The sequence below is a fragment of the Vidua macroura genome, chromosome 11 (genome assembly GCF_024509145.1).
Source record: "Vidua macroura isolate BioBank_ID:100142 chromosome 11, ASM2450914v1, whole genome shotgun sequence".
In the NCBI taxonomy this organism is placed as follows: Eukaryota; Metazoa; Chordata; class Aves; order Passeriformes; family Viduidae; genus Vidua; species Vidua macroura.
In genome coordinates, this window is record NC_071581.1 from 8,717,408 (window position 1) to 8,734,839 (window position 17,432).

The 17,432-nt window shown below is 45.5% G+C and overlaps 1 protein-coding gene across 1 annotated transcript in view; it reads left to right on the forward strand.

Moving 5' to 3' along the window:
* Window positions 1-17,081, forward strand: part of LOC128812852 (uncharacterized) — a 35,135-nt gene extending 18,054 nt beyond the window's left edge. Inside the window, exons 2-6 of the mRNA XM_053987508.1 lie at window positions 6,978-7,045; window positions 11,934-11,997; window positions 13,330-13,447; window positions 16,123-16,356; window positions 16,997-17,081. Coding sequence (XP_053843483.1) covers window positions 6,978-7,045; window positions 11,934-11,997; window positions 13,330-13,447; window positions 16,123-16,356; window positions 16,997-17,031 — 519 coding nt within the window. The 3' untranslated portion in view covers window positions 17,032-17,081. The remainder of the gene's footprint in view (window positions 1-6,977; window positions 7,046-11,933; window positions 11,998-13,329; window positions 13,448-16,122; window positions 16,357-16,996) is intronic.
* The last annotated feature ends 351 nt before the right edge of the window (window positions 17,082-17,432 follow it).

A 17,432-nucleotide genomic window follows, 5' to 3' on the forward strand; every position in this document is an offset into this window, starting at 1 on the left:
AAATTCTCTGAACTGGGAGGCACTGAACAACAGATATTTCGTTTACTATAATGGGGGAGGTTTTTTTTAAAAGCCCTGTCAGTCATACCTTCTGTAACACCGGCCATCTGATTTTCTGTGGTCATCCACGGTGTGGGTATGGTCACGGACGCGCGTCGAGTGCTGTGGGAGTACTGACGTGTCAGTGTGCTTCCCACAGGAGCAGCAGGGTCTGCCACTCGTCATGGGCAGCCTGGCCGTGCCGTCCTCACTCCTCCCTCATCCTGCAGTCGCTCCAACACAGATGATGGGATACACATTTCCACTTTTCCATCCTGCAGTCTCCTCACCTCCCACTTCTGTTGCCTCATTTGTTCTGGAGATTTCCCCCCTCCCGAGATTTACCAGTGTGGTGCTGGAGCCAGCCACTGCCCAGGCTCAGGGCCATGGCAGGCACAGGTCCTCTCTGCCCCTACTGAAGTTCCTCCATTCCCACTTCTCCTGGTAGGAGAGAAGTTCTTTCCTAGTCCCATCCTGTCCTACGCCGCCTCTCCAGCCACAGCCCTGGGGAGTGCCTGCCTCTGCTCTCAGGGTTAACAGTGTGTCAGAGCTGTCCTGCAACTGCACACCTAGCAACATGAGATCCTGGGTTAAAATCAAGTTAAAATCAATCTCCTGTTTCTAGCAATCAAGGCCAAGACATAGGAAGACGCCACTTGCTGTGAGATTTACGTGCTCTGACACATCAGGGCCTCTTTCCTTCTGGGACAGGACAAAGTCCTGCTCACTTACAAAACAGAAGTGTCTTGAAACCAGTGTGGCCAATTCCTTTTCCTGCCAGCCCAATCCCAACTCCTGCAGTTCTCTGCTCAGGCATGACTTTTCTCCAAATACAGAAAATGTTTATATTCTTGTCACATGGAGATATTTGCTTAGCAGATAATTAAGCACTGCTTGGTAAAGTATGTTTGGGGAGGGAGTTACAGGGACAGGGTATAGGAAACACGATGATTTTCTGGAGTGCTGCTGTAGGGCACAAAGGTACTAAAGTGATCCCTAACAGGGAATGAAATAGTAGATCTCTCTGGTTGTGTGTAAAGGAGAAAGGGCCGGTGCCTGCAGAGTATTAAGCATGAGCAGCAGCTGGTTTGTATGACAGACCTCCTGGCAGTTAAGTACGTTACCACAGCAAGTGGATCTCTTGGTTTTACAAAGCAGGGACTCCTTGAGTTGTCATTGCTACTATGAGAAGATCAATTTTCATGAATGGAGTACCAGGATAAGCGCTATGGGTCTTTAGGGCCATATGAGTGCTCCTTCACTGGATTTATGCTGCAATTCTTAGGGCACTTCAGGGATTAATAGTCAAATCAGTGTTGTCGGTGCTGGTGTTGTAAATCCAATGATCCAGGCTAAACTGGTGCCTGGGGAAACCAGTCTCTTCCAACAGCTCTACATCTTCATTTCCCAATTTATCTTCAGCTATAATGTCTGAGGGAGCGAGCTCAGCGCGTTAGTGTGTGTCCTGGCAAGAAGGCTCTGCGTCAGGAGTCGAGACTCACATCAAATAAACATGAAAAAGAATAGGTGAAGAAACTGAGAATCCACAGAATAGGCAAAAGCAGCTTGCAGGTAAGAAAAAGAAGGCTCAGAGAAATGAGGAAAGACGGGTAAGATGTGAATGTAAAATGATATGGAAATATGCCAGCAAATAACTGTAATGCATATTTCGAGATGTGCAGCACCCTGTCTTAGTGTCTTAGAACTTTGAAGCTTCTGACTTCAAGTAAATCCCCTTGGAATAGGTTTGTAGTGATAATGTTCCGTGATACGTATCATTAATACCATGTTATAGGTGCCAACATTGGTGTTTCTTATCCAATTAAATCTATATGGCTTTATTTATTGCTCTCCAAAAATAATAACACCCCACTCACACCTATGCAAACCCCCTTCATGGACACAATCTAGCAGTGTGCCCTAGGGGAGGATATTGCTGTACCTCTTAGGGCTGCTGACCTGCAGGGATGGGCAAGGACCCACGTGCAGGCCAGGCTGGGGAACAGCAGTGTCCTGGGAGAGCTGGGCAGCTCTGGAGCAGTTACACAATGAGCTTTATTGTGACAGTCACAGAAAGCTAAAACTTGAGATGTGAAGTGACCAAAGACAGTATAATTAAAGATGTTTGTGTGACACAAGAGTAGCAGATCAGGGATTTAAAAAAAAAGAGTAATTATTAACTGAAGCGAGAGATGAGCATGAAGTTAAATGGTGTGTGCAAAAAGTCACTGGGCTGTAATCACTGTTACACTTTTGCTGACAGTGATGCAGGAAATAAATACTGTAATTCTCTAGAAGGACTGTCTCAGCAAGCATTTGAGCTCTCAAGATCAATATAGTTTATTCCTCTTGGCCAAATTGTATTAGCAGCTGAATTTGGTCCCTAGAGACATCTGTACTGGTGAAAATAATTTCCATTTAAAGCCTTCTGATCTGATTTCCTCTATCCAGATAATACAATTCCCACCCCCTTCCCATGACTGTGCTGAAGCAGCATCCATCCAGTCCATGTCAGCCCTGCCACCATCCCACAGCTCCTGCCTGCACCCAGCCTTGGCATCCTGTTCCTGACATCTCCTTTGGGCCTGGGGGAGCTCAGTGCCAGCAGTTTTAGGGCCAGTGCCTGACCATACCCAACGCAGCTGTTCCCTCCCACCACTGCCTGTGCAGCCAGGACCTTCCCAGGGAGTCAGTTCTCGGTGTTCCCTGGAAAAACCCATCGAGGAAAGGGTCATGTCTGGGGGTGGTGGGGGGGTGGGTGGGCAGGGTGAAATCTGCCATCCAGCCCGGTGGGAGCATGGAGTGACTGACATGGGTAGCCTGAACCTTCATCTCATGTCAGTGTAGGTATGCCAGAGGAAGGTTTGCAATATTTATGTGTGTAAGCCCAAACTCTTGCATTAGGGCCTTGGTTGACTGATTTTAGATTGCTGTGTTTGACTGATGAGCTGTATCTTTTGAAGTACCACGTATCCCTCAAATGTGTCTTTTCCATATATTTTTCCATTATTTTTTCTGCTTTATCAGCTCGCCCTTAACTCAAGGCTTGTCATCGTGTTCTGCCCCCGCCCCGAGCTGATAAACCGTCCTTCCCGGTTGAAGGGTCATTATTTCCTTGCAGTCCTGGCTCCTCATCTCGAATTGCAGCTGCTGCTTCAGGGCACAGACAAAAGACTGGCTTGTCTGTGCCTGACAGAAACAAGAAAGCGCTGGGAAGCACAATCCAACTAGATCGCAGTGGCACAGAAATCAAAAGCAAATAATAATCCCAAAAATGTTTTCAGAAAGTCCCAATGGTTTAATAAAAAAACAAAGTGGGTTTAAAAAAAACAAGGTGAAACGAGGCAGGTTTTTGGCAGGCTGTGCCCTGTTTCCACAGCTGCTCACACTAGAGGGCAGCCCGAGACTGTACAGTGCTGTTGGAATTCAGTTCACTGTCTTAGAGTAAAAAATAAATTATAAAACTTTACAAATTGTGTCCTCTTATGGAAGAAATGTGGCCGTTTGCAGCTTGGTTTAGCATACAGAACTCCAGTTCCTCCACATACCAGCCTTTTCTGCATCACAGTGTCAGTGAAAAGAGGATTGTGAAGGAATTCAATCTCACCACAAATTAAGGAGGCCACTTTTTAAACACCAATAAATTCTTATATCAATATAAGAAATCATATCCATCTTAAAATATTTAAAATATGAGCAACCCTAGAATACCTGGAGATAACTACTGCACAGAGCAGTGCTAAAATAGCAACACTTGCTTCCCAAAACAGTAACGAGCAGTCAGGAAAGCTGAGGCTTTGGCAGCTGACATTTGCTTTCCCTGCATGCTGGGATCACGTATGATCCAAACACACATCAGCATGACAGGCACTACTTCTGCTCCTGAACAGCTTGTATTTTCTAATTAATACCAGCATTCGGCATTCACGTATTATTCCATGACAGTGTCTCACAGTCATTACTTTTGTTACGCTTTGAGTCTCATTTAGAACTTGTTGAATATTCTATTTTAAAACTTAATTAACATTGGCTTGTGTGTGATAGGGAGGTATGATGGAAAAATGAGATTTGGTTTTGGTTAAACTAGATAAAATTAACATAATTCAGTACACTTTGAAAATAATCCAGGTGTATTGAAAATAAAAGGTGTATGTTAAAATAATTCGTGTTTCCCCAAAGCATCTTTTGCTGGGTTTCCCAGCAGGTGCTCGGGCCAGAGGCAGGGGGAGGGCACCCTGCAGCCCAGGGGCTGTGGCTGGGACCATGGGCACTGTCTCTGACACCGTGACCCACGAGGGAGCGGGAGGCTCCAGCCACACTGGGCAGTGTCCCCAGCACGGCCGCCTCCTGCACAGCTCCCAGCCAGCAGCTGCTCCCTGCCTAACAGCCACCGTGCCTGGAGTTCCAACTGCTGGAAAACCCCAGGGAAGCTGAGAAGGTTCATTAACTGAACAGATACGAACTTCTCGCTTTTCCTCTATAATGAGGCATCCTTCTCAGAAGCATCACTCTTAGCAAAGCCCTGTTCCTGCCAGACTCTTTGGAGGCAGCGTGCTGAGGCTGTTAGGAGTGAGCCGTTCCTTTTAACACAGCAAGTCTGCTTGTGCACCTCCAAAGGATGCAGCTGCTGAATGCACACTGAAGGGCTCCTCTGCAGCACTCAGCTTCAGGTCCCGCTGCTTTGAACGTGTCTGTCACAGCACGCCAGCTCATGAGAGTCCTGCCCAGGGGACCTGTGTGTCTCAGGTAGAGTGACACAGAGGAAAACAAGTGGGCGCTATTTGTCTGTTGAAACTGGGCTGAATGAGCCCCGTTGGCGCAGTCAGCACCTGAACTAGCAGTGTCCTGAGCTGCTGCCTGAGGCTATCTGAGGGGAGAGCTGCGATTCCCAGCTGATATGGAGTGGTGCATACTCACACGGGGTGCTGCTAACCCATAATGCTGCTGGGACCACGCTGGTAATGCATGGAGGCAGCATTATTTTATAATGTTCCTGGTTTTCTGCATTGGTGTTTTATCAACCAATTATAGAGGCATCAGTGATTGTATAATGTGTGACCCAAACCCCCAAGGGAAATTCAGCTAAATCCCCCTCACTGGACTGCACTGAGCTGTGCTTTGAACTTTTCATCCATGAGAGTGTGAAAAGCAGTCAGAGCACCTGAGGGCTTGGACTCCCACTGCAGGCAGGGTCCTTATGTGCACTGGTCAGCTCCTTGCGCAGAGCTGGCGATGAGGCTTTCAGCTCCCTGTCTGTAATCCCATCTCTTCGGGACTGCCGGAGTGTGGTGGGGCAGTGAGGGGGTTAACTGCAGCAGTTAGCTGCAGCAGTCCTTTGATAATTGAAAAAGAAAAAAAAAACCATCTGAAGCTAACCAAAACAACCCCCTGTTTGAGGTCAGTGCTTTAGTAAGTGCCTTTTAAAGAAACAATAACCTGGTGCAATAGAAAATATTCTGTCCCTCTCTTCAGTAGAAATCTGATAAACCACGGAGAGAGGCAGGTGTCCAAGGAGATAAAAGTAATAAATGTGGCTGCACTTCGGGAGTGAGTTAGGCTGTCAGGCTGGTAATTAAATGAAAGCCCTCTCAGGAAATGCTGGAAGCTAATAGATACACATGGAGATGCCAATTCATTTGCCTCATCAATGTATGGTAATTTTAGCATGGGATTAATTTATACATTTTGCAGTGGGACAAAATGGCAAGGATGGGAGGATGAGAGCTTTCATCCTGCCAGTGGTAGAGATTATTAAGCACCTTATACTTGTTAAAAACAGAACAGTGTGCGAAAATGGGAGAGAGAAAATGTTTAATTTAAGTACATTCTCTAAACAGAGTTAACTAATCACAGGCTTATACCTGACCCAAAGCACTCTTGCAGACAGCTGCCAGGGGCTCCTTGGCTTTGCCACAGCTCAGTAAGTACAGAGCCCTAGTTAGCAGGTAGCTCGAGTCACTCTGTGTTGCTGTGGTTTAAAGGATTTCTGAGTTACGAGAGTGTGAAATGAGGAGTGCTGCAGGGGTGGATCCGGCTACAGGAAGAACAGCGATTTTTGGGACTACAGCAAGCTCAAGGATGGATGCTCTGGCAAGTGTACAGAGGAGCTGCAGGGAAGGACAGATTTGTATGTAAAAGCACACTGGTAATCCCCACAAAATGGTAATCACCAAGAGCTGGTAATCTTCAGCGGAGCTGGTAGTCACCACAGAGCTGTGTGTGCCATGCAGGCTTGGGGCAGTGAGCAAGTCACTGCTCAGGACCCCGTCAGCTTTAGCCATGTGGCACACACTGACCACAGAGCTGCCAGCTCCTTCTGGTTCATGGTTGTCCTGTTCTGGAAGAAAGCCAACTCTGAGGCCAGGCAGACACTGAAGTAGAGGAGATGTTCTCCTGTGGCAGAGGGCAGTGAGGGGGCTGTGACCCTGCTGTGCCCTAAGGAGGTGGGTGTTTGCATGTTACTGTCCTTGAACCGTGCATCACTTCAGTGCTATTTGTCACAGGCCCTGAGCTCTCATGGAAGACCCCTGCAGCTCCCAGGTGCACAGCTGAGGACAGACAGACAGACATGCTGCTCCCAGTGCACGCTCAGGCCCCCGGTGAGTCTGGAGCTGCCGGTGCCTGTGCTGGTGTCTGCCAGAGCCCTCTGCTGCCGGCAGCACCAGGTGCTGCTGGGGACACGAAATGAGGCCCTGATTTACACATCCAAGTGTGGCATTAAGGGCTTGACAAGGGGTATGTCAGCCCTGAAACACACACTGCAGCACAGCAGGCCTCTTTCTAAAAAAAGCACTCTGATCTGTGAAATTATCAGCATTGAAGCAGCAGAAGCAAAGCAGATTTTCCTTTATTTTCTTCTGCCTTAGAGGAGGAATACTCACTTGCCCTTCAGTATGATTACAGCCCATTTACCAACACTTCTTTTTTTTGAATTTCAGACCTACATTTTGGAACAGTCACAAGGAAGAAGTGTTTCTTTTCAGAGCCCGGAGCAGCCAGAACAAGGGTAAAGTTTATTTAACAAAAAGAATAGTTCCAGCTGAATACATATTGTAAAATTACAGGATCATTTAAAGCAAAAGACAAATGGTTGTGGGTCAGGGTCAGGGAAGGAAGAAAATGACATCTGCTGCAAAGTGCATCCAACAACTGTCTTCAAATTTAATTTTTTTTTAATTTGATGTTTTTTCTTTTCTCTGTGTAATTATGCAAAATAATAGAACTAAAAAAAATGTACTAGATGTTGAAGGCAAGGTGGAGGCTTTCTCAGGGATTGCAAGTAGAGGCATTGTAAGTGGTGTCTCAAATGCTGATTTCAGAGCTGCGGGCTCTCTCTTTCCAGGATGGAGGTCTGCATCCTCCCTGCATGGCTGGCCAGGGCAGGACCCTGAGGGACCCCACGAGGGCTGGCCCTGGCTGCACACTCCTTGCTTAAACAGCCATTGCCCTGGTGCCACAGAAGTCACCTCGATCCCTTTTGTTCCAGACTGCAGCTGTCAAAATCCACACTCTTCATGAGAAGGATAGTTGTTACTCACTTTTGATAATGGTAGTTTTAGTTGGCTCTTGCCACTCTTGCTGCACAGTCTGGCTGCTGTGTCTCCTCCCAGGCACTGCTGTAGTGTCCTCCTGCCCCTGCTCCAAGGGTTCTCAGTGTTTCCATAACACTGGGAGGTGAGCTGGGAACAGACCCAGGAATATCCTGGTGGTCCTACCAGCATCAGCCCTGGGTGAGCTGTGGGAGACATGGAGGGGTCAGGAGAGCTCATGTCATTACAGGAGGGGCTCCTGTGCCAAGGAGATCATCTTGATGAAACCCTCCCTATCCCCTGAGGACTGACTTACAGGGATTTTAAGGGACTGTGAGGCATGCTTTAATATGTCTTTGTCTTGACACTACTGAATTGTACTGAGCCTTTCCATAGCCCTGGCATTTAAACACAGATGTTGTGTGTTGTGTGTTGTCCTCTTCTTATGAATTGAAACAAAAAACAAGAAGGTAGAAATAATAATTTCCCTCATTGTCATGCATGTAAAAATACCAGACTCCACAGCTGAGACGTTTTTAGTGCCCACTCAGATAAACAGAGTCAATTCTGGGGGTAGAAAACGGGGATGTTCCAGTTGCCAGTGTAGATACATTCCCTGCAACTCAGATTCTGCTCTGGCTGGGAAGCACCGAGGCATTCCCCATCTTTGGCCAGAGGTGATGACTGAGCACAGCTGCTGGAGCCCTCGTTCTCCCTGAGTGTGGAGGAGGCGTTTCCGGAGCCTCTCCAGGTGCGGCACAACAGCTCCGCTCCAGGTCCTGCTGCTGCCACGAGCTGTGCTTTAAAACCAGCTGAGCCTCCCACATGGCAGCGTGATTTACTAAACCACTAAGATATTGGGTCAGCCTTGTAAATCATTTTAATTATTTCACTAAACAGGTTGTGGAAATAGATCAATAGAATATATGGCATTTAGGCTTACAGTGCTGTGCATTCATTATGGGAAAGGAGTTATATTAACTGATTTAGGAGCTAATAATAACTGAAAATAACAATTTAATGGAAGCCTTCCAATCCTGCACTTTCAAAGCAGGATACAGCTATACACAGTCTACTCATTTTAATCTCAGTCAAGTATACAGAGCAATCTTTTGACTCTCAGAGAAATGTCAGTCAAGTACAAGTACTTGCAGACTTTCAGCATCCCATAAATTACATTATAATAAAACCAAAACAAAGAAACTGTCAACAGCCATTTTTGCATACTGGCAGGGTTACACGAACCAGACACATGAAAAATAAGAAAATATATTGCAATCTAACAAAGTGAAAGAGTTGCACAGTAGGGGCTACTTTCCTCTTGCGGTTTGTATTTCTGTGAGACCATAGTTTGTGCTGCAGAGTTTGAAGGACACTTCTCTCTCTAAGATATTGGGGTTTTATCTCAAACATCTGAATAGTAAATATATATGCTGTATTTCTGTGAATATGCACTATATGTGTGATTTATATATGCAAGGAGACAGGGAGGAAAGCAAACCAGAAAAACCTAATCTCACTTGTGCAGCAAAAGCCAGGTCTCACCATTCAGTAGTTGGGGTCAGCATTGCTCTGTTACAATTATTTTACTGTAGCTGAACTTAATTTGGTATGCTGTGTCCTGGTTTTCTTAATGCATGCATGACAGTCACCTGTGCTGTTAAAATATTTCCTCCTGAAATAAGCTGTACATTGTGACTCTTTAATGCCTTATTGGTCATCGAGTAACTGCTGAAGCCAGCAGCAGGACTGTGGGCAGAATTGGAGCTGCAATCAGATAGTGGCCCTGTGTCAGGCTGGTTCGAAAGCCTGCAGCCTCCTGATAGGCAGTTGTCACACAGCTATCTCCACTCTGCTTTGCAGGCACAGTTAAGCTTTTCTTTAAGCCCTCAGGCTAGATAGCTTTGGAATTATGCACTTCATCACACCCCAATTAGCTAGGGATGCATGACAAAACCCGTTATCACTTCGTTTAGGTGGGAAAACACCTTGTTTTGCTTCTTGGTTCAGCACGTGAAGACAAAAAACACACACTCTTTTTGTCCACTGGGAAAAGCTTGTCTTAGAGCAGCGTGAAACTTCGAGCTGTGTCAAATCATGCTGTTCCTGCTTATTTACCTGTGTCCTTGAGCTCCATCCGGCTGTTTTGGGAATGCTAAGTGTTGCTAAAATAAAATAAATGACTTCAGCGTGACCGCAGCACTTGCTGAGCACACTGCCCGTGCAGGCCGTGCCGCAGGCGTGTCTCGTGGTCCTGAGCCCCCAGAGCAGGTGAGATTTTTCCCCAGGTACATGTTCCCCAAGGCTCCCCACACCGCCTCGCCCCCTCACCGTTTTGCACTCCCGGCTGTAAACAACAAACTGGGCGGATGATGTTCCCAAGCCAGCAGCAACAGATGAGCACCGAATGAAGGGAAATGTGAACACATGGCATTTTCATGGCCCTGAACGTGAGCGGGGCTTTCTCTGGCGCTGCAATGCTCCAAAAGACCTGCTGTGGCAAGGTTTGAATTACCCCGGGTAATGAGCCTAAACTGGGTTGACTTTTCCATATACATTTACAAGCAGGTTGACAAACACTTTCTGAACCCAGCAAAGCTCCTCGCATTTGCTTTTGAGATGTTTTTCTTTAGTGAAATGCTTTAGTCTAGCATAAGTAGTGTAAGACCTCTCTGGGTCATCAAATAATTAACTCGGGTTCATAAAGGGAGTTTATAGTCTTAAAAAATACGGCAAAAAGTTCAACTACTCGCATTTGACACCGTGGCAAGCTGGATTTAGTTCTTTTTATTCAGTCTTGTTACGGCTGCCATTCTGACAGGAGCCTGGTGTGGCTGCTGACTGCTCTGTGCTGGGGCTGGAGCCCCCAGCCCTGAGGGCAGAGCCCACCTTCTGTCTCTCCCTGGTGCTGGGGAATTTCAGGTTCAACTTCACACCCACAGATTCCCCCAGGATTGAAGCACTAACAGGTACTCAGTTTGGGTCTTCCTGTCTTGTCAAACTCTGCTTCTCTGGAGACTGAAATGCCAGGGTTATTAATTGTTAAAGGATGTCATAAGGAGTCTGGCTACGTGGTTCTTGGCTAGCTTGGGTGCAAAGTCATTATCAGTGACTTAAACATAAATGGAGGTTCATTCTAACCAGGACTGCAAATTAGCACCTTGCTGTGCATTTAACTAACTTTCGACTTTCATAACACTATACTATAAAAGTTGAAATTATATCCAGGCACTCTGTAAATGGATTACACTATTATCATTATTTGTAGCACTGAATGATTGTACTTTTACTGTCTTGCACTGAATTAGCATAAATGAATAACAAACACGAGTGTATTTGGTAAAGACCATAAAGTAACTGATGTTTCCTTAATCAAACTGTAAATTTTCACTGTCTCATTTGATTTTGTTGCCTTTAGCTTCTCTTGTGCACTTTCTCAAGTGCTGCATTGCCCTCAGGGTACCAGGTATCAGACAGACATGGTTCAGCTTAGATCATCACTCAGTACAGTCATTCCTTGGCCTGACTTGGGTTTAGATGTGCACATTGTGTCTTTTCCAAAGGTTTATCAACATTCCCAAGCAAGTGCAGCTCCGGAGCTCACACACTGCTTGGCTCAGTCAGAGTGAGACACACTGGGTAGGTAGGTACTGCTGGCTTCCCAGGGCACTCTAAATTCAGGATAGCACTGGGGTGTGTTTCAGCAGCATTCAAATTCCTGCCACAGAAACAGGATGACTGTCTAGGGAAAACAGGCTTTTAAATCTTGAGGCACTTGAGGCTCCCTCCAGGAGCTGATGGGTGGCTTTTCCTTGTGCTCCCACTGTCCCTGCCTGCTCAGAGCAGCGGGAGCAGCAGTGCCTGTCCTGTCAGACCAGAGTGTGAGGCTGAGCTGTGCCCTGGGATGCTGGGCAGGAGCTTTCCTGAGCTGCATTGGCTGGCAGCCTGGTAATGCAGCTCCTGCCATCCTGCTTTCAGTGCTTTGCAGGGGATCCCAGAAAAGAAAGACAAATTAAGAGTCCTCAGCACAATGCTGGTGATGCTCCATAGGCTCCAGAGAACTGACTCTGATTGTCAGGGCACAGACTAACCCCCAGCCCAGGGCTGCCTGATGACAGGAGAGGGCACGTAAATTCCCAAGGGGGAATTTAGTTCTCTGATCCTTGGCTAAGATCTGGCCAAGCTGCTCCTCTCTGGGTCACAGCCACCACCGCATTGCTCTCCTGAGGGAAGGATGAGGCAAAGCCAAGAGGGTGTCAGAGTCCTGGCATCGACCTTCCTCACGCCCGACCTAAGAGCACAGACACTCTCCCTATGGCACATTTGTAAAACTGCAAAGATAGTTGGTTAATGTCTTACTGACAGGTGTCCATCACTTGGATCGACTCTTGACAACTCTGGAAGCACTGAAATGCAGCAGTCCAGAACAGTAAGTAAATAAATTACAGCATAAGCATTAAAAGAGGCTCTGCCATGGGAATTTAGAACTAAAGCTCATGTTTAACATAGACTGTTAATACAGACAGACTCAGTCAAAAAAAAAAAAAACAAAAAAACAACAACAACAACAACAAAAAAAAACCCACAAAAGAAACCTATTATAAAAACAAAACACTTGGAAATCAGAAATATGCTACTAATTTTTGCCAAACAGTAGACTTTGACTGCCAGCCTAAATATCAAAACCTGCCTAGGTACTATGTTGATCACCCTAAAACCCAAAATGAGTCACAATACTCACTGGATTGTCAGAGCAATTTCAAACCCTGAAAAATATTTAGTAATGAAGAATTCCTATTTCAGTTTATTAAAATAAATCAATTATTTCAGATTTCCAAGCAAAATTACAAGAAAATCAAAAAATAAGAGCCCATTTCTGTGGTCATCTGTTTTTTCTTTCTGTATAATACTCCCAAAGACTTAACCTGTTGCTTCCTATTTCAAGGATAATACTAACACAGAGATGAATGAAAGTTTTTGAAAGATCTGGTCATGGAATAGAAAAAAAAGTAACACCCCCTTTCCCATCTTCCCTAGAGTAAATCCCAGAAATTTCCTGTTAGAAAAGTACAATCTTCAATTGGACTGTAAACATTTTTGAATTATTTATGCAGATCTTGGTAATTTAGTTTGCATTACACTACAGATGATTTTCCATATGAGATTTAAGAACCAGTTCAATAATAACAGGAAAGGAAATCTATACGCAACAAATAGGGAAATCCATTAACTAACTCTGCATCACAGTCCTCTTCGATTCAACTCTTAATGTAACTGTGTTTTACTCGCAATGTCCATAATTGCTATAATTCGAAGGTGGGCAGTCACCAGAGGAGGAATAGGGGATTTCAATCCACTCGTTGGCATTAGCACAGATCCTTTAAAAAAGCCACCTTGTTCAGTTCTAAATTTTGGATTGTCATTGTTATGGATCTGAAGCACATATTTTTCTTGACTGGCTCCATTGATAATATTATCCATCTCTATTCAGCAGAGGTTGCTGGGTTTTATAAACTTGGTCTAAACTCAGCAACAACCCCCCATCCCGCCCTTCCTCCCTCCTCCCCATCCCTGTCACACACAGCTGCTGCTGTGCTGGGGCAGGACAGGCTGATGCAGGGCTTCCTATGGCCTGCCTTGCTGGGATTCTTCAAGCCTTCATCTTGTTCCCATTATTTCAAGGCCTGTTAATTTTCCTGTGGAATAATTGCAGCTGCTCCTGCATGAACAAAACCCAAACCTGGTCCCCATGTGCCCACAGCAAAGCCCCCAGTTGCCCAGCAGCCCCCATTGCAGCCCAGGATCTGCAGAACTGCACAGAAACACCACAAAAGCCCAGACACAGCAGAAAAGAAAGAATCCTCCATCTTTACTCTTCTGTAAGTGAGTGTTTTACCATTTAAACCCATTAGCAGCAGTGATTCGCAGATGCTGGAATTTCAGTGCTCCCCAAGGCCTGCAGCACTGGTTTTCCCTGACCTGGAGGCGCAGAGCCCCGGGGTGATGCAGGTGCTGCCCCACAGGCGCAGAGCTCACAGGGCTGCAGGGGCAGAGCTCCCTGGGCAGGGTTGGCAGAGCCCTCCCCCTGCCCAGTGACACCAGCCAGACACGCTTGCTGCGCATTAATATTCTCACAACAACCCCCCTCCAATCAGTCTTTGCTAAAAGCATTAATTAAGACTTTAACATTTCTGATCCCATCAATTTTCTGTTCTCTTCTTATTAAATAGATGTACTAGGGGCGTTTGAATAATAACTGCCCAAAGTTTGGGGATAATGAATAAATGAACTTTGCCAGCCTCTGGCTAAGCATGAAATTTGCTGTGGAGTAACAAATGCAACGGAGGCAGCTCATACATTAACCAACCTAGTTTTGACACACAAGTTTGGGAGCACATTATTTACTTACTTACTAATTCTAAGCAAGACTAGGCTCCAAAATGTTTTATGCAGGAAATGACAAATGACATGTTCAGACAGTCTTTTGCACTCTTCCATCACAGCGTGAAGCTGCTCATTCACCCATCTTCCCTTCAGTGGGTCTGGCCCTCTTGCCACGCACAGCAAGGCTTTCAGCACTGCAGGCTCCATTTTCCTTGGGAACTTTGCCAGAAAAGGAGCACTCTACAAACTGGATAATTTTGTTTTTTACTCGCTAGGTCTTGGCACTTTGAAGGTCACCTGTGTGCTATCAAACTACTTTTGTTCCATGTATTTTTACATGTGCGTAGCTCTAGCACCAGCTCTGTTACACTGCTGTAAATCCATTCAATTTTGTGGAAATCCATTAACTCGCAGTGAATTTATGGCAGTATAACTGTGAGCGAGCTGCAGCTGATGGCGCAGACTGGAAATATTACAAGGAAAAGTGCAAAGTTCTATTGATTTTCTCTCAGGAAAAATGTGTGTTTCCTTATGATTATATTACAGATGACTCAGCTCTGGCCCCCAACAGCCATCCCTCATGTTTCCCTGCTTGCTGGCTGTGCGAGGAGCCTGTGCTGTCCCCAGTGCAGGGACCTGGGGCTGCCTCCCCAGGCACCACCTGCCCCACCCGCGGTGCTGGGGGAGTCTGTGCCCGGCTCCGTGTGGCACTGCAGGAGCCACACCAGCCTCCCACGGCTCTGCAGCACAGGCACTTACTCCTAATCGATTCTGACAGCAGACACCACGAGGAATGCTGAGATTTATGAAAGAGCAAGATTTGCCACTAGCCTCTGTCCATTAAGGGTACGGCAAAACCTCGCTTTGCCCTTTGTAAATACAATCAGCAGAAGTGAGGCAGTTGCCCTTTTCAGAAGAAAGAGCACTCTCAGAGGACAGATGTTTTAGCAAAAGTTCTCAACACACAGCAATAAGGCTCCAAATTCTTTACAATTTCTCTTCAAAACGTTTCTCATTCCTTTAAGTGCTTTTTAAAGACTAAATACTGTACTGAAAGCTGCTGTCTCTTCTTTAGCCACTTATTTTCCCTGCACTACGGGAATATGGGGCCAATTATAGGCTGTGTACTTTGCAAAAGAAAAGCTAGCCTGAATGTGGAAACCACGGTCCCAAAACCTGAAGGGACTCATTTTGCACATTTTTAAAGGCAATACTTACCTTCATATAGTGAAGATAAAGGTAAAGCAAGGCAATCTCACTTGTTGAAGGTATCCTGTGTGCTGGGAATGAGTTCTCTCTGCCTGTGTTCAGGTCTTCATTGGAAAGAAAAGATGCTTTTTGCTCTTGCTAGAAGAGATTTTTCATCAAATCCTCAGGTTATTGTTTAGTATTTCTGAGGTTTTATGGTGAATTGGAATATAAGAATTGTTATTCCTACTGTGGCACACTTAATTTTGATCTCAGAAAGGATAAAAAAAAAGTCACTTTTAGTTGCAGATTTAATATTTTTTCACCTTTAATGTGATTAAAGTCTAAAAGACCTTGGTAATTCTACTCCTGTCATTGCACACAAAACTTGCTGCCACATCCCTTTGCAGGTAACAGGCTACAAAAGAAAGGGAAGGACAAACTCAAGATGATTGATATATTTCCTCCAAACCACACAGTCTGTAATTTAAGAGACAATGCACTCCGTAAGTGATGGAACAAAAATATCAGAGCAAAGCAGATACCTGTTTACTTGGAGACCAGCTGGGGTAGGGCTGAAGTTGAAATAGAAGCATCACTACTCTTAGACAGACATGCTTCACTGCTTCAAGCCTCAGCTATTTATTTTGATCAATTTAAGCAGATTTTCTTCTTCCTCTTGTGGAAAGATTTTAGTTCTCTCCCTTAGGAAAAATGTTGAGGAAGTTGAGGCCCTTGAGAAATGTTCTCTGCCCTTGAGAAAGCAGCAGCGGTGATGAAGAGCTGGCCAGAGGACCCCCAGTCCAAACACAGGCAGGTTTCACTTGTGTGACCAGCCCTTGGTGGAAGGGTTTGAATTCTCCTGACATTGCAGGCTCCATGCACACCTCTGCTGGACTAACTGTCCTTGAGCAAATTCCCACACAGGAATGCTGGTATTTGTTCAGACATGGTCCAACATGCAGATCTTTTCCCCACCTAGCTTTCCCTTCCAGGTTTAGAAGCCCTCCTGTGTGCACATGGAAGCCAAGGACTGTGTTCTTCAGCGTCTCATGCTCTGATGCACCTCCACGCTGGCAACAACCTCCTCCTCCAAGTTCTTCCAAAAAGCACTTCAGCTTTTTGTGGGAGGATTATGGATTTCTCCCCAGTCCTACAGCTGGCAGTAATGGGATGAACATTACTGTGAAGATTTTATCCCCTTTGGATCCCCATGGTGAGTTTGCCCCAGAGCAAGAGGCTTTTACCAGCACAGTGTAGTACATGTATCAAACACAGATCTGCTTGGTCTCCAGCCTAGGGAGTGCAAGTGGCACAAATCCCTGGCTGTCACTGGCAGCCCTAGAAAAAGGAAATCCTGAGCACCTGGGAAAATGGCAATCCCTTCCTGCCCTCCTTCTAGGACAGGGCTCAGGTGCAAGGTGAGGCAGGGGCATGTCCTGTGTTTGCTCTGCAGCTCCTGCAGGCACAGTCCTGCTGCCACTGGAGCTGTCACTCTGCCCTTCCCACAAGGAAACTCTTCTCTAAAATGCCACACAAATGACAGGATAAGAGTCATAGTCAGGCATAGGAAATTTCAAAGCAGTTCACTAAATTCAGCTAATGCAGATCATGTTTCTTTACCAAGTAATCTTCCTGGCTCGCTTGAAAAACAAGCATTTTGCAACAGAAAAATAACTAGTCTACTTACTGTAAAAAAGCTTCTTTAGAGGAAGCTCATCTAGATAAGAAAAGTGACAAAATTATGCATTTAAAAAAATCTGAATATACTTTAAACAAACCTTGGAACTAGGTTATACAGCATTCTGGGATATTTTATTTTGATTTTCCACTGCTTGATTCACCTTTTTTTTCAGAGAGACCTGGGGCAAACCAAAGCAATTTACATTGAATGCCACACACTGTCCCACTGTCCATCTACAAGATCTTGCCCTGACTGCCCAGAGATAATTGGTGGCACCAAGGAAAAGGCAGCTGCAGCCTGGGACTGGCTGCCTGCACGTTCTGCTGTGGCCTTTGGCATCAGGTGAGGGTGTCTGAAAAATAACTGATTTCAACTTTATTTTGTTTGTACTGCATCTTTCCTCAAGTCTCTGTGCTGTGACAAGGTAGGGAAGGCACGCAGCCATCAAGCCTTCTCAGGGACATTCAGGACACAGGGAAAGGCACACACATCTGTAAAAACTTTATTTCAAAATCTTTTTATTCAACTGTTATTCAGCAATATACAATACAGTTTATAAACAAATGTCTTACCTTGTTTCCAATCTTCATTTAAAAATAAATATTATT